The following is a 21,824-nucleotide window of genomic DNA, read 5'->3' on the forward strand; positions in this document are numbered from 1 at the left end:
GTAACAATATAGTTCCCTGGATTTTCTTTCTGGCCCTTCTAATGCATGGGCTTCACATTGCCCAACCTCCAGTCATCTGGGACCATCCCAGTTAGCCAGGACTGGTGATAAAGGATGGAGAGTGGTGGTTTAGCCAGTTCTTCCACCGGGTCCCTAGGGTAAATCCTGTCCAGCTCCAGAGAATTGCTGGGATCTAAGTGTTGGGATCAGGTCGCTTACTACCTCCTCCTGGATTATAGGAGGAGGGATATTCTGCTCCCCCATCCCTGTCTACCAGCTCAATTGCCCTTACAACAACCACTCTTTTTGTTAAAAAACTGAGGCAAAGAAAGCGCTAAGTACCTCAGCCTTTTGTCTTTAGTGACCGTGTTCCCCCTCTCATCCAGTAAGCAATTTCTGTATCATCCTTCTGTCCCTTCTTATATATAGGCTGTCACATCGCCTGAGCCATTTCTAGAGGCTCACCCAAGTGCGTGCAGCTGCAGGCACACCCCCAGAAGCAAACCCTGCCTCTTGCATGCAGGCGAAGGCACAGCCCCAGATGCAAACCCTGCCTGCATGCAGCTGCACGCACTCCCCGATATGCAAACCCTGCCTGCATGCAGCTGCAGGCACACCCCCAAAAGCAAACCCTGCCTGTTGCATGCAGGCGAAGGCACACCCCCAGATGCAAACCCTGCCTAGATGCAGGTGAAGGCACACCTCCAAACGCAACCCCTGCATTCATGCAGCTGCAGGCACACCTCCAGATGCAAACCCTGCCCGCATGCAGGGGAAGGCACACACCCGGAGGCACTCCCAGGTGCAGACGCCGCTCCGTGCACCCGGAGGCAGCCACAAATGCAGCACCTGAGGCAGACACCCAGAGGCAGCCCCAAATGCCAAACGCGAAGCCGGTACCCAGAGGCACACCCAGGCGCAAACCCTGCGTGCATGCAACTGCAGGTATACCCCCCGACGCAAACCCTGCCTGCATGTAGCTGCAGTCACACCCCCCGGCGCAAACCCTGCCTGCATGCAGCTGCAGACACCCCCCAGATGCAAACCCTGCATTCATGCAGCTGCACGTAAACCCCAGAAGCAAACCCTGCCTGTTGCATGCAAGTGCAGGCACACCCCCAGATGCAACCCCTGCCTGCATGCATTTGCAGGCACACCCCCAGAAGCAACCCCTGCCTGCATGCATTTGCAGGCACACCCCCAAATGCAACCCCTGCCTGCATGCACTTGCAGGCACACCCCCAGATGCAAACCCTGCCCGCATGCAGTCGAAGCCACACACCCGGAGGCACTCCCAGGCGCAGACGCCGCTGCGTGCACCCGGAGGCAAGCACAAACGCAGCACCTGAGGCAGGCAGGCAGGCAGCCGCAGGCATGCATGCAGGCACCCAGTTTCTCGGATCACGTCTCGCTGCAGACACACCCGCAGCCCCTGACCCCCCCGCCCGCTCCGGGCACCCCGCAGACCCCGCAGACCCCGCAGACCCCGACTGCGCACGGCCCCGGAGCGCGCGGGCGGCCTGCCCGACCCCTCGAGCCCCTCCCGGGCACGCGGCAGCGCGGGCTCCCCTCGCGCCCCCCGCGCCGGCTGCTGAGATTGGCTGCCTGCGGCCACGCCCCCGCCCGCCGCGGGTGAAAGGGCGGGCGGGCGGGCGGTCAGGGGTGGCTGCGGATATGGCGGCCGCGTTGTTAGGGCGGGGGGCTGCGGGACGGTACCGGGGGGTGCTGAAGGTAAGAGTCGCGGTGGGGATCGGTCGCCCAAGGAGGGATGGGGAGGAAGTGTTTCGTCCCAGTCCCCCTGCGTGGTGCTCGGCACTGAGCTGTGGGGGTTTTTTTTTCCCCCCAGAGCGATTGGGGATTCCCCTACGTAAAGGACCCCGGGCAGGTCCCCTGCTCCCGTGAGGGGCTGCGGGTGGCGTCGCTGAGGGCGCTCTGTCCCCCGCGTGTAGGGGGGCGGGGGTCGCCCCTCCTTGAGGGGAGGCCTAGGGGATGGGGAGTCCCCATTTACCCGGCTGGGACCCCTCCACCCCCCCTATTCACGACCGGATGAGTGTTTTTGGAGGGAGCGTGTGTGTGGCCATGTTGCTGTGGCAGTGACAGGTTCCGGGTGTCTGGGGAGGGGGTGCAGCCCCTCCGGGTTCTGGGAGGTCGGTGCCGGCTCGGATTCCCGGGTCTGGTGTGTGTGTGGTGTGTGGCGGGAGGCGGCAGCGGGCCCGGGCCGCCCTGGCCCGGTTCTACTCCACGGGCGCCAAAGCCTCTGTTGACCTGAAATGCCAGGAGCTGGTACCGGGTTCGGTTGCTGAGGCAACGGCATCTAAGAGTCTGTTTCTTGGTGTGCCCCAGCCGTGCGTTTCTGGGAGTGTTGTTGGGTTTTTTTTCCTCGTTTTTCTTAATTTTCTGTTGCTGGAGAGGGCTATGTGCTGCTCCCTGTTTACTTTTGTGTCGTTTTTTTCTCTCTGTTAAACAGGAGCTTTTCAAAATTCGTGGGAGCAGTGCAGTTTTGTCCTATTTTTAGCAGTAAAACCTTAGCTTGTCGCAAAAGTCTACTGCTTTGTGGAACTGTAACTTCTCCTCCCCTTTTCTTTAGCTGCTATACTTATGAATCTTTTAGCGGTCACTTACAGCCTTACTGTGTTTTCTCCTTGCTTGTCATGAACATGAAATAAGCTCATTGTGGAGCCACAGTAATTCTTTTGACGAGCTTCTAGAAAGTCTGATTCCTTAAACTATGGGGTAGCTTCCCAGACTATGTTTCTGCTCTTTTAATTCTACAGATAGCATTGAAAGAAGGAGATATACAGTAGGCACAAGCAGCATGCACAGTGTTGTGTAACAGTTGAATGACACTACATCTATTTTGCATATGGGAAAAGTGGGGTCAAATACTTCTAATTACTTACAATAGGAATAATTTCTATTTTTCCTGAAAAGGAAAGTGTATATGGAGGTCTGCAAGTTCCAGTGGAGAAGGGACAGAGTGGTTGGAGAGCAGCCAGAGAGGGACCTGGGAGTCTGGATTGACAGGAAGCTGAACATGAGCCAGCAGTGTGCCCAGGTAGCCGAGAGGGCCAATGGCATCCTGGCCTGGATCAGGAACAGTGTGGCCAGCAGGTCCAGGGAAGGGATTCTGCCCCTGTACTCAGCACTGGTGAGGCCACACCTCGAGTCCTGTGTCCAGTTCTGGGCCCCTCAGTTCAGGAAGGAGATTGAGGTGCTGGAGCAGGTCCAAAGGAGGCAACCAGGCTGGTGAAGGGACTCGAGCACAGATCCTATGAGGAGAGGCTGAGGGAGCTGGGGGTGTTCAGCCTGGAGAAGAGGAGGCTCAGGGGAGACCTCATCACTCTCTACAACTCCCTGAAAGGAGGGGGTAGCCAGGGGGGGGTTGGTCTCTTTTCCCAGGCAACTCTCAGCAAGACAAGAGGGCACGGTCTCAAGTTGTGCCGGGGGAGGTTTAGGTTGGACATTAGAAAGAATTTCTTTACTGAGAGGGTGTTCAGACATTGGAATGGGCTGCCCAGGGAAGTGGTGGATTCTGCATCCCCGGAGATATTTAAAAAGAGACTGGATGTGGCACTCAGTGCCATGGTCTGGTAACTGCAGCAGTAGTGGGTCAAGGGTTGGACTTGATGATCTCTGAGGTCCCTTCCAACCCAGCCAATTCTATGATTCTAGGGGAGGATTGACTTGTAGAAGATTTTTGCTTTGTGTACCCTTGGGGGTGTGGGTTTCTCTCTAGAAATGTAGCTCCGTGACAGCACTGTAAAGAATTCCTAACGTGTCTTCAAGGGTAAAATGTAAAATGGATGTCCAGGGCATTTTGAGAAAGGGGTAAAGAATTAAAAATGATATGATTTACCCAAGTATTTTTTTCTCTGGTAATGTGCCTAACAGGCCAGTTTTTCTTCAAAGGTCTATGTGAGAGAAACTTCCTGAAAAGTTAAAAGAGGAGTTTGGGAATTGAGACTGTGGTTTGGAATTAGCAGAGGGCTTGTGCTAGTCAAAGACTTTATTTTTGGCAGCCATTATACACATACATGCATGTATGTGTACATATATGTGGAAGATTTCTGTTGTTCCTACTAAATAGTCCTTTAAGTCCTAAAAAAGTCTTTACTTTGATGTCAGTTCTTTGGACTTTGTCAGTTCTCTGGAAGGCCTGCTTTGTGTTCTTCCTTCTAGCATCTCAAGAGTATGGTCTGACTGTCAATGTAAACATTATAGAAATGGTACATTGATGACACAAAAGAAAATTTTATAAATATTTAATAGCACTTGTTGCTTAGGTAAATGAAATGATGTTTAGTCCTTAATACCTGTGTGTGAAAGTCACCTACAAGACATCAGTATGTTGGAAAAGATTAAATAATTTGTGTAGGAATTGCGTTTAGGTTCTTTTATATTTTGCTAATACAAATAAATAATATAATTGATGTCTTCAAACTTCAAACTTTAATCTTCTTGGAGTTCTTATTTTTTGCAAGGGCTGGTACCTAGTGAGTCATCCTTGACTTCTTTTGCCCCCCCTCATGTGGGAATCAATAAAGTACCTGAAAATGGACAACGCAAAACCACTGAACTTTGGGATTCAGCTAATTGTTGTCCTTCTAAAACAATGCTTTGCACTTCCATTTAGTTATAAAAGCTGTAAAGCAGAGGTGTTTCTGTTTAGAATATAGCCAAAATTTCTTTTTGGGTGCTTTACAATTCCAGAGTTGGGAGAAGATCGGATGTTGAAAGAAGGCTGTGGTTACAGAATGAGGATGGGAGGTGGTTTTTCGTGTTTCAGTCTTGAATCTCTTCCCAGAGATCTGTCACACCATTTTAAATAAGAGGTTGATAAATACTGTACATCATGCAAGCAACAGTAAACTGCTGACATGGATTTTTATCAGTGTAGATCAGTTTTCTAACCACTGAACTGAATGTATGGAAAGCTGCTCAACCATCTGTGCTCTCCTAATCTATGTACCTGCTATTTTAAAGTAGTGGGCATCTTTACAGTAGGACCACCTTACCACCTTGTGATGTTATTCTTAGCTTGCTGTTATTCCAGGCAAGTGCTTTTCCCCTTATTTTAACCTGATAGGATAGCAAGTTTGCTATCATCTGCCATTAAGGAAGGGAGTTAAAATGGTCCCTAGTCTTGGGAGATGGATGTAGACCTAAACATGTGGAGTTCAGTGATTGTTTCTAGTGTGTAAACTACAGATTTTAGTACTGAGAAGCACTCTTAAATCGTACCACACGTAGAAACTTCTGGTTTTCTCATTACTCTCAGGAGCAGCTGTTTGGATTCTGTAAGGAAAGCATGTTGTGCCATCTGCTACGGGCACAAGTCTTAGTCTGGGAGAAAAAGTAAAGTGTTTATTAACTTTTACATTGAGTAAAATAGTCAGTCTTGTTCTGAAACACTATTTGTGTGGTTTAATTTTCCCCCTTTTTTTTTTTTTTAAATCGGTCCCAAACTTCCATTGGTGGTTCCTGCATGGCTGTTACAGTGCTGTGATCTTTTTCACAGTCACTGCCTTTACTGGAGCTGTTCAAGCTGCTGCTGTGAGAAACTGTTCCAACTTTCTGCAGCTGCTAGGGCTTGATCGTGGGCCATTCCTTATGGCTTCTGTTTCCCTCCAGCTTGTGTCAGCACTGCTGCTTGGGATTTTCAGTTGGATTGAAATCTGGCTGAGAACACATTTATCCCACTCCTTGCATCTTCTCAGCTGGATGTGTTCACCATGTGAACTGTTGACACTTCTAGCACTGGCACAAGGGAGAAGGAACTCACTCAAATCTGGTAAGAGTGGAAGAACTGTTGGGTATAATGCAATGTACCTTACAGTACTGTATACTATTATCTTTGTTTGGAGCTGGCTTTCAGGAGGATCTTTTTACAGTCACTAGTACTTGGCTGTTTGGCACTCTGAGAGAATGCAAAGGAAAGGAAGGTGCTTCATTAGAGGGGAAAAAAACCCCAGAAATGTTTGCTGTAATAATAAGCTACATTTTCAGCTTTATCGATTAAAACTTTTGCAGACCCCTGAAATTCCTGTGTAATCAAAATAGGGAAAAAATTATTTTTTCATGTGTATAATTACTCAGGAGTGGTGAGAGCTAATGGGAAGTACACTGTAAATGTAAAGGGATTATTCTTTTGCTGTCTTAAACTTGAATCTCTGAACAGTCTTAGCAGGATTGCTAATGGAAGAGAGCAGGAAGCAGTAGAATTTATGGTTAGTGAAAATAAGTATGCTTCTCTAGCTGCTTCTATTGGGCATTGCTTACTGTGTTTTCTGATGATGATGAATTCCTTCCCATTGATTGATGCATTCCTTCCCATGTTATCCTTAAAGCAAATTTTGGTATATGATGTTTTTCCTACCTGAAATCTGGAACTCTGCATCTCCATTTCAACACTGTGACCTTTTTTATGCCTGGAGATGACTGCTATGACAATTTTTTTTCCTTGATGAGAGACATGTAAACCTTTAAAGACACATTGAAGCCTTCTCCAAATAATGAGAATTTTCTGTTTTTTCTGTTGTATGCTGTGTCCTTAAGTCATCTGAAGAAATTTCCAAGGGCTGCACAAGGTTCCTGGGGCACATGTTAGAGAATTTAGGCTTATGCTAGACTTTGAAGTGGCAGCATGGGATAAGTGCCATTCTTCAACTTACTGTGTAGTTTGATTTATATAAAGTTATTATATAACTATTACAGCTTTTCAGGTTTGAGCTCAGTTTGGCTACTGTGCAATTAAATAGATAAAGCAGGATACTTTTCCAAAATACAGTACCAACGCTGTCTGTTTTTTGAGGATTTTTAGAGGTAGAAAAATGCAAGCCAAATTCAGAAATCCAGAACTGACCTCTCATAAATTGTCTGTGTTCTTGGGCTTACAGGAATCAAAAGCTTTATCAGCTTGAAGTAGCAAGTCATGGCAAAAACAGGTTTTATCTGATGACTCTGCTGCTGTTTCTTATTTTTGCAAGATATGAAGAAGTCACCAGGTCAAGCTGAGCTCTCTGGGTCCTCTTCTGAGGAAATTTTAATGTAAGGTATAATACCTGTGGCATATGTGGTTTTGGGGAAGCAGCCAGTCAAGAATCTAGCTTGAGGGCTGGATTGACTTGGTCTGGTTCCTGGTTTGAGGGTGCTTTGGAGCCCAAGGGTAGGCAACACTTGAGTAGCTGTCCATTTGAAGGTGGCAATTCAGCAGTGTTCCATTGTGGCCACAGTTGTGTGGTATTTATGTAATAGCTGCTTTTAAGTGTTTTTCCAATTTCTCATAGTGGCAGGGAGCAGGTCTGCCCCTATGGAGCCTGGAAACTTTTCTTGGGGTAGATTCTAGATTAAGCAAGATCTTAAATGGTATTGGACATTGGTACAAATACTCTAAAAAAACCTGTACAATTCCTCATTTCCAAAACTGGGGTTGGAATTTCACATCTTGCTTGAGCTTGTTTTGTTTTATGAAATTATCCCTCATATGTTCAGTTCAGGGCTGAGCTTAGTTCTCTAAGTGATTCTAGTGTATGTGAGGAGGTGATTTAAGTTTTTAAGAATAGATGTATAATTAGGTTAGGCTGTTACAAGACTTTTATGTGAAATCTGTCCAATTCTGTAGTGTAAAACCAGAGCTTGAGTGTTGTTAAATGCTTTTCCAGGTTTTTAAATGCTTGATAATTTTATTCTTTCTGTGTAAAAAGTTTGAACAGGGTTTTTTTTTTCCCAAGACAGCACATGGTTAAGATTCTTCACATTATTGCATTTCCTTCTAGTTTCCATCTGTGGCATAACTTCACTGGCTTCTCATGTGCATTCAAAACTAGTGCTAAATAAGAGGTGTTTACAGGAAAGTTCAGCAGCTTTTCCTCCCTTTTTTTCTCTGCTCTCCTCATTTGGCTAACTACAAGTATTAGCCCCACTGACCCGTAGCAAGCACATTCTTCACTGAATAATATTAACTCAGTGGAGATTTTTTTTTTTTTTTTTGGTGTCCCTTGTATGACCTTCTTCAGACTATTTGTGGTCCATTTCTGTCGGTAGTGTTTGAGAGTAGAGGGGCTTAATCTGCTCTGGATCAGGACAGTCTACTCTTCCTTCTGCTGTAGCCATCCTTGCTCCTCCCTCTGGCTGGGTCTGGGTCACAGTAGGATCACTGGAGGTGTAACAGCCTGCTGTAGGATTGGATAATGAATGGCCAGCTGACAGAATTCAGTCCTTAACTGCGTCTTCCCTCTTTGATGCTTGACACAGCTTTTATTGTCACATCCTCAGATGAGGAATAATATACCCCTGTGAAAAGAGAAATGTCTAGTGGCTTTGAATCTAGGACATCAAATAATTTGCATTCCAGGTTGTTATTCTAGATTTTATATTTGGAGAGTGAAGAGAAAAAAAGAACCCACCCCCCAAGAACCAATAGCATGGCAGTGGGACAGAACAGTGTGTGAAACTGTGAAACAGTTGCTTTCCACTGACCTTTCTGGTTCCAGAATAATTAAGAATATCTGAATTGTGTCAGAATAATTAAGTTTATCTGTTTTATGTGGGACAGTGAATGTTACATCTGCTATTAGTGGCTGGCATACAAATAGTTTGTGAAGTTGTAGCAACTTTTTACTTGTAAAACTCAGTCTGAGCTGGCATGAGGTAGTGTGCTTCAAGGCTTCTTTTAGGTCTGTGCTACAGGTCTTGTATAGAAACATTTTTTCCTTTATAACATTGTAATATCAGCTGCATTACAACTGTGGTGCCCCTCACAATCCTGGGCTGGTTTCTGCTTTCTGTGATGCAACATGGAAAGTATCTTCAGACTCAATCGGGTCAGAGGGCTGTGTATGGAGTGTTCTTACTGCAGTTACTACCAGCTACTAGTGCTTCAGAGCCAGTATTATCTTACAGTAAATGTAAGATAATTGAAAAATTGATAAAATTTTGTTTAATAATGTTGAGGAAGGAGCAACTGAATTTTATGATGTTCATATGAACATGCACTTCCATGGTTTTTTGGTCTCCTTTCTAGTGTAGTCATTCTTAATTTCTAGTCCTTTCTCACAGGGGAGCCTTTACTTTCTACTAAACTTTTAATTCAGATTTCTGCAGCTTCTGGAAAAATAAGTATATCTTACAGGATTGACAGATTCTGATTTCTGGCAGTTGCCCATCACTGCTGTTTTGTGATTCCTACTAGAGAATAGTTGGTATTAAGGCTTTTTACGGTCTTTTTGATTTTAACTGGGAGAACAAGTGTAGTTTTCCTCAAGCTGTTTTTATCTGTATTGATGCAGCTTTGTCATGAGATTTCTGTGGTGATTTTTGTTTATATTGTAACTGCCATTATGTTGTGAAATGACTTGCTTGAGAAGTACCCATCTAAATATGACTCTTGACACAATAAGTATCATTTGTCATTCTCTTTGAAATACACCATTTATTCTTAATTTCCTGGTATTTGCAAAATTGTTAAACTCTAAGAGCTAAGTCCAGGAGTTTGTTCAGAGCAGAAGTCTTGGAGAAAAAGGCCTCTCTTCCTTAGACCACTGTCAAGGGTTGTGGTGGGGAAGACTGGAAGTTGAACTGGAGTATAAAGTGTTTTACTTCTGCTCTCCATACTGGCCCAGTCTGTTACCTGCTCTATTCCCAACAGCTTTCTAGCACCAAAGACCTCTCCTCATCCCCATTGTGTCCAGGCACATGTCTGCATGCTCTTCTGAGAACTTCTTAGAACAAGAAGAAAAGATGATATGGTGGAGATTTTATTAAAAAATCATTTATACCTAAGCACTAGTGACTTTGCATCTACAGCTTCTGAATTGGTTTTAGGTACTGTTAGCTGGCTGTGTCCTGGCAAGAGGGCAGATTTTTAAGCTTTTGCCCATTTGGTGGGGGAATGGATATATAAGGAAGAGTTTCCTCACGATGTCAGTGTATATGAGCTGTTTTTCTTACTGGAATGCTGTAGCAGGGGAAAATGTTTAATTTCCTCTTTTTTCTGCAGTGTGAAACATTGTGTTTGAGATGGTGCCTTATAGCTTCACATAGACTGTATTCATCTGTGTATGATCCAAATGAGAAGGTAAGTAGTATGGTGCATGTTTTCTTTCTAACATTTTGCTGTAGTACTGCCATTTGGCTTTTAAAGTTATCCTCTCTCCTGTGCTGCTACTAAGAATGACAGTTCTCCTAGTGTAACCCCTTTAAAGTTACTGGTTAAGCATGTTTGTTTTCCCTGTTTTTTTTAAAGCCCAAAGGAAGCTGCTTTTGCAGCATGCTTGTCAAGATTGTGTACTACAAGGGCATGCCTTAAAAAGGCTGTATTAAGTGAGGAAAGTTAGATACTTGCCTGAACATGTTATAATTATGAAACAGCTATTAATATTGCATGTTGTAGGAGGTATAGGCCTGTTAAAACATCTGGGACCTAAACCAGCCAAAAACTTCATAGAAGCACAAGTATGCAATAGTGGCAGCAGTTAAGTGATCTGACATGGGGGTGAGAACTCCGGGGCTTGGCTAAAGATGAAGATGAGCCTTCAAGAACTGTAGAAAATAATAAATCCTCATCTTGGGACTTGTGCAGTAGCAGTCTCAGTTTACAGTCACTAGCCAAGAAAAATTTTTCTTGGGGGAGATTGCCTTGGCACGGCCTCTAAAGTAACACTCGTGGAAAAATGTGGCAAAGGTACATTAATAGTGAAGGGAAAGAATGCTTACAATTGAGGATGGATAAGCTTGTCCTTATATACCAGTGTAGAAGCAATTAACCATTAGTGAAATAGTATTGGAGAACAGGGAAAACAGTATGTACCTAGAACTGTGGCTTAAAAAGAACTCATCTCAAGAAACTGTGTTCTTAAAGTCCTTGCTTCTCAATCAAGGTCCTCTTTCTTTTCTAAAGGTATGGTTATGTTTAGACAATGTAACTCACAAATGACTTAGATGGGGGATTTGAAGGCTTACCAATTAAGTTTGCAGATGACACTGCAAGTTAGGGGGAGTGGTTGACACTCCTGAGGGCAGAGAGGCTCTGCAGAGGGATCCAGACAGCTTAGAGTGCTGGGCAATTGCCAATTGTATGAAGTTTAACAAAGAGAATGGATCCTGCACCTGGGACACTGTAGCCATGGATATTCATACACCCTGGGGAGCAAGAGGCTGGAGAGCAGCCCTGTGGAAAGGGACCTCTGGGTTCTGGTGAACTGCAAGTTGCACATGAGCCAGCAGTGTGCCCTGGCAGCCAGGAGGGACAACTGAGCCCTGGGGTGCATCAAGCACAGCACTGCCAGCCAGTGGAGGGAGGCAACTGTCTCACTTCACTCTGCACTGGTGTGGCCCAGTCTTGAGCACTGTGTCCAGTTGTGGGTTTCACAGTACAGGAAGGACATAGAGCTACTACTGAGTGTCCAGAGGAGGGCTACGAGGCTGGTGAAGGGTTTAGAGGGAAAGCCATAGGAGAAGTGGCTAAAGGCACTGGGTCTGTTCAGCCTGGAGAAGAGGAGACTGAGGGGAGACCTCATGGCAGCTCACTGCTTCATCACTAGGGAAGGAGGAAGAGCAGGCACTGCACTGACCTCTTCTCTCTGGTAACTGATAACAGGACCCAAGGCAATGGTAGGAAGTGCTGGGGTAAGCTTAGGTTAGATATAAGGAAAGTTTTTCACCCAGAGGGTGGTTGAGTAGTGGAACAGGTTCCCCAAGGAAGCAGTAATGGCACCACGCTTGCCTGAGTTCAGGAAGCATTTGGATGGTACTCTCAGGCACACGGTGTGATTCTTGGGGTGCCCTACACAGGGACTGGAGTTGGACTTCATGATCTTGATGGGTCCTTTCCAGCTCGGCAGATTCTGATTCTATGAATTTGGGGATTTGGTTTCTCTGAACTAGGAGCTATCTCATTCTAACCAGTGACTACTACAGATCGTTTAACCTCTCTACTATTTACCTTCATTGCCTCTTTCACCACCTGTGTAATGGCAAGACTTTATCAGACCTTTTAAAGCTAATTAACAGAAATGATAAATGTTGTAGTACGTGGTTTTTGTTGGTGTTCTTTCTGTGCTGGACTTGAGGCTTGTCCAGTATCTTTACATTGGTGTCTTTTTTTTGGAATTACAAAATGAAAATGTCACATACTTTTCAAAATCTTGGTACTGGGAGTCTTGCATTATGACCATACTTGATTAATAAAACAACTCTTATGTACCAATAGCTAAGTTGATGAATTATTTGAGTTAAGCTTTTCAATGCCCAAGTATTAAGGAGCTTTTTTACTTCCCCTCCAGTCTGTATGCCTAAAAAGCTGCAGGTACCTAGAACACTCAAACTTAGATTCAGTAACAGTTTGTGTGAGCTTGTTTGACATATTTCAGTTTTTTCACTGGGCTTTAGACCAGATCCCCAGCCAAAAAAAGCTCTCCAAACAAATTGATAGTTCTTGTGGTGTTCTTTACAGTGTTTGTTCCTCTTATCATTGACCTTGCTTAGAAGTGTTTTAAGGTCCATCTTTTGAGTGGGGTGTGGGTGTGCCCGTGAGGGGTTTAATCACTCCATTTCTGTATGTTGTTATTACATGGTAATATTTTGAAACTGGTCATGTGATGCCAGCTCATCCCTGTCTCTGAAGAAGTAAATTTGGTCAAAGCCACCTTGACTATCCCTTTTTGGAGCAAACAATATATACCATGGTCTGTCAATAACAGTTCCTCTTGGGGTTTTGCAGTGTTGCTTACTCTGTTTGCCTGTCTTCCCCTCTCCAAATTAACTGATGTCTGTATGGGTACTAAACAGTTTCCTTGTTGCAGTGGCAATACCTTCCTTTTCCACCCAGTCCATATGCAAAACAGCTGTTGGGTGTAGGGAAGGGAGGATAGCTCTTGAGTGCCTTAGGGTCTAGTTTGATAAAACTTACCTGGTATAACTTCAGGCTGCCCCTGCCGGGGAGAATCCAGCTGTTTTAAAAAATAGGATAGGGATTTGGAGTGTGGGAGGCAGAGCAGGACTATTTGATCAGTATGGTGACCTGATGTCCTGAAGCTGCATCCTTGCTAGGCCTGATACATGGAAAACAGTAGGTATGTTTAAAGCAGGATTGTCCTCTTTCAGTGGCAGTCTGTATTTGCAACCAAACAGGGACAGTCTCAAAGTGCACCTGTGTATTGAGTAGCAAGGGCAGTCACAGCAAGAGCCCTCACTTCCAGCAAAAAGATGTATGCTGAGCAGCACTACTCCTCCATCACTCTTTCATAATGGGAAGTTTTCATCTAGGATGTAAGGCTTACTGACTTCTGACAGCTTGTTATCCCCTTCTTACAGGCATGATATGAGTATTGAAGGTATATTGACAGCATTAACAGTGCAAAAGGTGACTGTGACTTTCCAGGGTGTATTGAATTTGGGTGGGTATTCTTTTGCTACTTTGTAGTGAGGTTGTAAGTGTCATGAGAGCAATGCAGGATTTTGCTGGTTTCCTCTGGTGAGGCTCCAGCTACAAGGTGAGGCAAAGCTGGTATGACTCAGTGACCATGCCTGTTTAGGTTGGAAGTGTTATTTTACCCTCCATGGCCTAGGCAGAGAGGAACCTTTGCTCCTATGTCTTCTAAAGATTTCCCATAACAGATGAGTATTGTATTCCAGATGATATTTGGGGGTTAGAGGCACTGAGCACAGTATCTGTCTGCATGTCTCTTTCCTGGACTTGACTGGCTCCTAGAACTTCTGTAGAGTTGTAGTTTATCCATGATAAGGAAATCCAGGGAAGGTTGGTATTAAGTCAACACCTGTTTCTTCTGAACTTGCCCTACATAGCACACATGCATACTTTTATATCATCATTGTTAAATCAGCAGAACCCTTTTAAAAGTAGGTGATCTAAGAGTTACAAGCTCCTGAATAAACCAGGGATTTAGTGGAGGAGAAAATGTGTGTTTCTGGAGGGAGGAAAGGTCGTGTTTTATTCACCTCTCAAGATGCTTATTCTTTTCCCTTCAGACTTTTGAAAAACTCCTTATTGCCAATAGAGGGGAGATTGCATGCCGAGTAAGTATGTGATCTTTTCAGTTTTTTTCTTCCTCCAGTTAATTCCTGACATACTGGTAACTTAAATATTTGTCACTTTTTATATGGCAGGTTATCAGAACATGCAAGAACATGGGGATTAAAACAGTTGCCATACACAGTGATGTAGATGCCAATGCTGTAAGTACTACTTGAATTCAAATGGTGGATGGGAATCTTAGTAATGCTACGAGTTATGCAGCCTTGTGGATTACCACAGTGGGCATGTTGGCAATTCTGAAATATCTTTGTGTATGTCCTTTTCCTCCTCGTGCTTGAAAGGTTGGGGAGAGATACTAAGGCAGGGGAGGGTTAGAAAAGTATTTAGCATGTTTTTTGCGAACTCTTCTGCATTTTTCCAAATGTATTGTAAATGTTATCTTGCTTTTTCCTTGGTTTAAGATAGATGGTAACACCTGATAGATGTTTGTATGAAGTATAAGAGTGGCAGTGAAACCAAAATTTTGTTTTGCTAATGTACACAAAAAATGCAATGAAAACTAAATCTTAGGAGGTGCTTAAAGTTTTTTCTGTACCTGGTAGACCTCATTTCTTCACACTTCCCAGAAGAATGCTGTCTTACCAGATGTGCTGAGTAGTCCTGCTGGCGCTGTTCTGTTTGAGGATATTAAGATGCCTTGAATATTCAGCAGCATGACAGGAAGGTGGTAAAATGGCTATATGGACAAGTAAGGCCCTTGTCCATTTTCAGGCCTTGTGATCTCTTCTGTACTTTGCTTTAGACATTTTAAGTTGTAAATAATTTTCTTTGTAATGTAACAGCAAATGTAGTTATACTTGGATGTCCTTGTTGACTAGAGAGAACATCATATTATTCCTTGTCTGCAAGAACTGCTATGGAAGAAAGAACTGAGGGTATTCCCAGGATAGCTTGTAGAAATCTGGAAGGGAGTTACAAACCTGTGTTTATGATTTAATAGAAGTGGTCCTTCAGACAAGCTGTCAGGAGAAGTTTTTTTTTTTTTTTTTTTGCAAGACATGACTTGTGAATATAGGTGGTGGGTTGCTCAACATTGAAAAACTGAAGTAGTTGATAGAATCAGTGCAAGTAATTAGAACTTAGTTGTTTTCAGAGTTAAGGGAAAGGTGAAGACTGTTGGGAGTTCTGAACTTTGACAGCATTTTTGTCTGAGTCTTTTTGTGCTGTTCCTTACATGACCAGCTCACTTGATGTAAAAAGGTTGTAGGTAGAGCAAGGGACTAACACTGGATTTTCTGAGTTAGGACAAATGCCCTACTGCTTGATTTCTATGCCAAGTAATTATTTCTTAGGTGGACAGAGTGTACTTAGGCTGGATTTTAACTGGGAGCCATAGAGTGAGTATAGTAGCTTATGGTTGCTCATTAGCTGCACACCCATCTTAATGGATGGGTGCAAGTTCATCACAGATTCTGATCCATTTGGAAGCCAAAGGTTACAGGGACATGAATATGAACTCTGTATCAGCTATAATTCCTGCAGTAAAACAAGCATGCTGATGGGTACTTGTATTCCACATTGCATATATGGTATCTGCAGTTAATATAAATGGATTTGCTGTTTAGCAGCACTGCACAGCATTATTCACTAGCATGAATTCTGAAAATGGGCTAAAAAATAGCTTAAGAAAACATGTTATTTCACCTGTCTATAGTAAACTTGAGAAAATGAATTGGTCTTCTATCCAGTGTGTCTGGATGCTTTTGTTTATTGTGCTGACTCTGCTGTGAGCTAGTGACTGAAAAATCTGGAAAGAGTAAAAACCAAGACTGAAGAACATAATGAGGGAATAAGAATGCCTGGAAAAAGTACAACTTATGACCTTAAGGGAGTATGAATAGTGCATCACACAGCAAATTGAAATGTCTAATTTACAGTGCTGTCTCAGGTGTACAATTCAGGTTGGCTCTTCAATTTGTAGTAGTTCACAAGGGAAGAAATCCAAGCTGGTATTTCAGAAATTCATTAATATTCTTACAACAATTTGTAATGACAACATTAAATATGTTTAAATTAGATGCTGATAATTTGAGTTGCTGATAATTTGTGGAGTAGAGATTAGAGTAACAAATGCTGTAAGGCTGAAGTAGTGTCTGCTTAGCGCTTTGGATCCCTTGCTTTGGATCCCTTGCTTTGGATCCCTTGCTTTGGATCCCTTGCTTTGGATCCCTTGCTTTGGATCCCTTGCTTTGGATCCCTTGCTTTGGATCCCTTGCTTTGGATCCCTTGCTTTGGATCCCTTGCTTTGGATCCCTTGCTTTGGATCCCTTGCTTTGGATCCCTTGCTTTGGATCCCTTGCTTTGGATCCCTTGCTTTGGATCCCTTGCTTTGGATCCCTTGCTTTGGATCCCTTGCTTTGGATCCCTTGCTTTGGATCCCTTGCTTTGGATCCCTTGCTTTGGATCCCTTGCTTTGGATCCCTTGCTTTGGATCCCTTGCTTTGGATCCCTTGCTTTGGATCCCTTGCTTTGGATCCCTTGCTTTGGATCCCTTGCTTTGGATCCCTTGCTTTGGATCCCTTGCTTTGGATCCCTTGCTTTGGATCCCTTGCTTTGGATCCCTTGCTTTGGATCCCTTGCTTTGGATCCCTTGCTTTGGATCCCTTGCTTTGGATCCCTTGCTTTGGATCCCTTGCTTTGGATCCCTTGCTTTGGATCCCTTGCTTTGGATCCCTTGCTTTGGATCCCTTGCTTTGGATCCCTTGCTTTGGATCCCTTGCTTTGGATCCCTTGCTTTGGATCCCTTGCTTTGGATCCCTTGCTTTGGATCCCTTGCTTTGGATCCCTTGCTTTGGATCCCTTGCTTTGGATCCCTTGCTTTGGATCCCTTGCTTTGGATCCCTTGCTTTGGATCCCTTGCTTTGGATCCCTTGCTTTGGATCCCTTGCTTTGGATCCCTTGCTTTGGATCCCTTGCTTTGGATCCCTTGCTTTGGATCCCTTGCTTTGGATCCCTTGCTTTGGATCCCTTGCTTTGGATCCCTTGCTTTGGATCCCTTGCTTTGGATCCCTTGCTTTGGATCCCTTGCTTTGGATCCCTTGCTTTGGATCCCTTGCTTTGGATCCCTTGCTTTGGATCCCTTGCTTTGGATCCCTTGCTTTGGATCCCTTGCTTTGGATCCCTTGCTTTGGATCCCTTGCTTTGGATCCCTTGCTTTGGATCCCTTGCTTTGGATCCCTTGCTTTGGATCCCTTGCTTTGGATCCCTTGCTTTGGATCCCTTGCTTTGGATCCCTTGCTTTGGATCCCTTGCTTTGGATCCCTTGCTTTGGATCCCTTGCTTTGGATCCCTTGCTTTGGATCCCTTGCTTTGGATCCCTTGCTTTGGATCCCTTGCTTTGGATCCCTTGCTTTGGATCCCTTGCTTTGGATCCCTTGCTTTGGATCCCTTGCTTTGGATCCCTTGCTTTGGATCCCTTGCTTTGGATCCCTTGCTTTGGATCCCTTGCTTTGGATCCCTTGCTTTGGATCCCTTGCTTTGGATCCCTTGCTTTGGATCCCTTGCTTTGGATCCCTTGCTTTGGATCCCTTGCTTTGGATCCCTTGCTTTGGATCCCTTGCTTTGGATCCCTTGCTTTGGATCCTTACCTCTCTGTACAGGCCTAGGCACTGGCTGTGTTCATTGAAGAAGCTTGAAGTGTCTCAAGGGAAATGAGAGAGGCTACTTGAAGCTTCATTCTTTGTGCTTACAATAGGGTAGTGTTATTAAGTCTAAGCTATACTTTTTTGTCCAATTATACATCTGTTGCTTATGTCTACCATGCATCCTTTAATCACTACCCCGAGTCCTTGCTCTATGAAATAATTTAATGTCATCTGTCCTAATGATGTGGATACCTCCAGTTATTAATTGTTTGTGGGAATGACCTGGCTGTTGTTGTGATGTGTATGAGGCCAATTTGGATGATCCAGATAAATGAATCCAGGGGCCAATTCTTTGTGTTACTCATAAGAAAGTAACAGACCATGTTTGCCTTGTGCTGTTCACTTTAGTTGAGGTTCTATCAACAGCTACCTTAGTTATACCAGGGACAGCAAAATCTGATCCTCCCAAGTCAAACTTGGGAGCTGGTGCAACCTCCCAGAGGAACCTCTGTCTTCATGTGGCTAGGAGAAGCCTGTTTGCTTAGTAGTAGAATGCTGCAAGTGTTGTGAATATCCTTTTGGTTTTGTGCTTGACCAGGAGTAAGCAAGGCATCCCTCATTACTTCAAGACATATATTGCAAAGGCAGTGCATATTATAGGCAGCTACCCTGATGATCATGGTCACTGAATCAAAGGCAGAAATAAATATAAATGTATGCAATTGAAGCAGTTGCCCATCCCAAAACTGTTGGTCTTTATTGATAGTGGGACCTGATTCTAAGTGACTAGAGCAGGTAGGGTTAAAAAATATTTAAGTTAAATAGAAATCGATTAGTTGATGCAGATAAATTGTCTGTTTGGAATGTAGAGTAACCTTTGAGATAGAGAAGTAGCTGCTTATTACATGTAATCTCTGCAGCTTCTTGCTGAAATATGGGTATCTGGTACTCTTATGTTTGTAAAAGTGAGTGTTAACTGTGAAAGGAGGGCTAGCCTTTGTCATAGTGGTTAAAAACAACTGAAATTGAACTAAAACAGGGTTCTCTAAGTGTGTTCACTAAATAGTTAAGGGGAAGAAGTCACAAGGTATCTGGCAACTCAGGGTCCTCAGTGGTAGTTTCTGCTTTGTTATCAGCCCAGTGTGATATGCATAGATGACCCAGGCAGGCATTTTCAGTGGTGCTTGGGCAGGAATGATATACATGGTCTTGAAATCATTTGTCTCTGAACAAAAGTGCTGTAAGACTCACTATTGACTAATCTTATTCTAGAGCTTAATTTTGGAATTTTTTTTTTGTATTTTCAACTTTTTTGGTGTATAATTTTAAAATTCTCTGAAATCACTATGGAATTTACAATCATGGACGGAGGTGGTGTGATTAGCCAAAATACCTAGATTTTCAGTGAAACTACTTGTTCTTCAGGCTTGGTTTCTGTGAAGTGCCATGGCCAGTATGCTGTTACAACAACACTAATTTTTACATACTTTTAGTTAATAAAAAGCAGTAACTAGAGTGTAACAGTTAAAAGGACTTCATTTCAAGAAATTGTAACTTAGCTGTTCTGAACGGGAAGCAGCAGAATGGACTGTTATAAATTGGGAATATGTCAAAAATTGAACAATCTTACAAGAGCCAAATAAAGTTTACTTGAGGGAAAATACAAAGAACAAAACACTCTTTTGGGCTCCCAAGTGAACAAATAGGCAAAAGTCTAGATTCCTATAGGTTAAAATTGTTAAGGTGATAGAGAAGGGAATGCTAAAAAAATAAATCTAAAAGGAGGTAGGTGACTTCAGAGACTTTTCATTAGTTCAAAAAGGTAGCTGAAAAGGATATTAAATGCAATTGGATTATATTTACCTTTGTGGATGTGGGAGAGGGTGCAAACTGGGAAAAAAGGTTATGTCCCAAGTTTTGTTATTGCTGTTGCTTTAACAGCTGTCCCGAAATAAGATCACTGGTGGCTGGGGAATACAGCCTGACAAATTGGCTACTGAGACCCCCATAGAGCATACAGTTGCTTGCATACCACTGCTTATGTTGAGAAAAGTAGGTCCTAATGGATGCTTTTAGGGTCTTGAAAATCCTGGATAAAACTTTATTACAGCTGTTATTTTTGGGGAAATCATAGGTAAGAAAGTATATACTGTTCAAAACGCTGATTTTCTTTTAACTTCAGAGTTCAGCTTGCAAAACACTAATTCTTTACACTTGGATAGGTAAAGTGGGAAGGACCAACAGAATTTGGATTTTTTTTTAATTAAAACATCTGGTGGAATTATTTTTGGGATGAGAAAACAAGCAAAGAAGTTTTGGCTGAACAGGAGTAATCGTATGTACTTTTTCCCCCTGAACTGATTGGAATAGAGGGTTAAGATGAAAGAGCCTCCTCAACCATAAATGTAACACTGATGGTGCAAACATTGTCAAGGAAAGCTAGAGAACTATTGTAATGCCTAATGTAATCAGCTAAAAGTATGATAAATGAAGAACAAGCTTTCACTAATTGGATCTGAACAAAAGAAGGTATAGCATAAAGCAGTGAATGAGATATAATTTTATTTGGCATTTTTTAACACAGCAGGGATTCTATAGCCATACGAAGCAATGAACTATAAATGACTGAAAAAAATCCCATGGGAAAGTGATGTAAACTAAGACTTTATGGGGTAGTGGACAGTTAGTTATACTTCTTTAACGTAGTTTTTTTTTTCTTCTATCAGTCACTTAAGACTTCAGGTGTTATTGTATTAAATTGCATTAAGCAATTGTTTTGCTAGACAATATAAAACCAAAAATGATGCAAATGCTTTTATTGATGTAAAAGTAATTGTGCAGAATTGGGCTGTTTTCCTTCACTCTGAAGACTACGGTTTCTGGAGAACAGAAAAAAGAGAATGCATAGAAATGGAAGATCTGTATTCCTTTCCTATTTTATTTTCTTAAGCTTGAAGTTGGAGGCAGTTTAAGAAAAAAAGTTAGAGGAATGTGTGGTTTAGGGATACTGCAAAGCTGATTAAGCTTTTAAACTTCTATACTAAGTCTGCATTGAGCTGAATTAATTTGGGCAGAGAAGTTGAGCAAAACCAAAAACTTTGACTGAAGCAAAAGCAAAAACCTTGAAGCAAAAGCTTTGAATTTTGCTGAAGACTTACCTATAGTTTAATGAGATATTGTCAGGTTTTTTGTTCTTAAAGGTAGTTGGCAAAAATAAAAACCGAGAATTTGGCATTTCAGTTTTAATTTAAAATATGTAATTAGGTTTAACTGGGTTTTGGATGAGCTTACATTTTTCTTTGCTTATAATGAACTTAAATATAGAGGTCTAAAACTTTGTCCAAACACTCATGTAGTAATGCTGATTACTTCTTTAAAATACAGAAAGCTTTCTTTTATCATCTGCTATGGAACTGAAATTCCAGTCATTTTGATAGCTTCTTACATCCCAATGGCATGCCAGGAGTTTCTTCTTAGCTGACTTAGGAGGAGATCTGTTCAAGTACCTGTATGAAAAGGGAGCTTTCTAATATTTTAATGCCTTGTTTAAACACATGATTCTGAGACTTCTGTCTAGAGTGTATGGAATGGACTCTGCCTCCATTTAATGTCTGAAAAAATTATCCCTTCATAAATTTTGTTTGCAAGGTGTGCAGAACAGGAACATGCCAGATCATTCCAAGAAAACATTAGGGTCAACTTTGCAGTTGTTGTTCTCTTCTTTCAATGTATTTATTTTGAAAACAAGACAGCATATTGATTGTTCTTAAGAGATGGTGGAGGTAATATTTCTTTAGCCCTTTGCTTTATTGAGGGAATTAGTGAACAGTTGTGTAAAGCGTACAAGATGTAAGTGGTGGTCATCTTGTGAAGACTTGAATACCTTTGTGGAAGGAGTGTGCTTTTGTTCAAAATTGTATCTTGCTTGCCAAGTAGTCTACTTTTTAAAAGTATGGAATTGCTTCTGAGCAGAGTGGATTGGTGGAAGGTGCTGTTGATAAAGAAGTAATCAATTTTGCATTGGTTATGAAGAGCAATACAAGTTTAATCTGCAATTTCAAAAGTTTGGGTGTTCATCAGAATCTAGGGTTCTAAAATTTCAGCCTGATCTCCACAGACTGGCTGTGCGTTTTCTGCAGTGGTAGGATATTGTGGAATGCATATATGACCTTTGGATGTGTCAGACT

The 21,824-nt window shown here is 42.9% G+C and overlaps 1 protein-coding gene across 4 annotated transcripts in view; it reads left to right on the forward strand.

The window, feature by feature from the left end:
* Nucleotides 1-1,648: 1,648 nt before the first annotated feature.
* PCCA (propionyl-CoA carboxylase subunit alpha) overlaps nt 1,649-21,824 on the forward strand; it is a 281,260-nt gene continuing 261,084 nt past the window's right edge. For all 4 annotated transcript variants that reach the window (XM_071742501.1, XM_071742507.1, XM_071742515.1 and 1 more), the window contains exons 1-4: nt 1,649-1,731; nt 9,998-10,075; nt 13,987-14,034; nt 14,125-14,193. In XM_071742501.1, coding sequence (XP_071598602.1) covers nt 1,675-1,731; nt 9,998-10,075; nt 13,987-14,034; nt 14,125-14,193 — 252 coding nt within the window. In that variant the 5' untranslated portion in view covers nt 1,649-1,674. The remainder of the gene's footprint in view (nt 1,732-9,997; nt 10,076-13,986; nt 14,035-14,124; nt 14,194-21,824) is intronic.

Source organism: Heliangelus exortis, chromosome 1 (assembly GCF_036169615.1).
Source record: "Heliangelus exortis chromosome 1, bHelExo1.hap1, whole genome shotgun sequence".
Lineage (NCBI taxonomy): Eukaryota > Metazoa > Chordata > Aves > Apodiformes > Trochilidae > Heliangelus > Heliangelus exortis.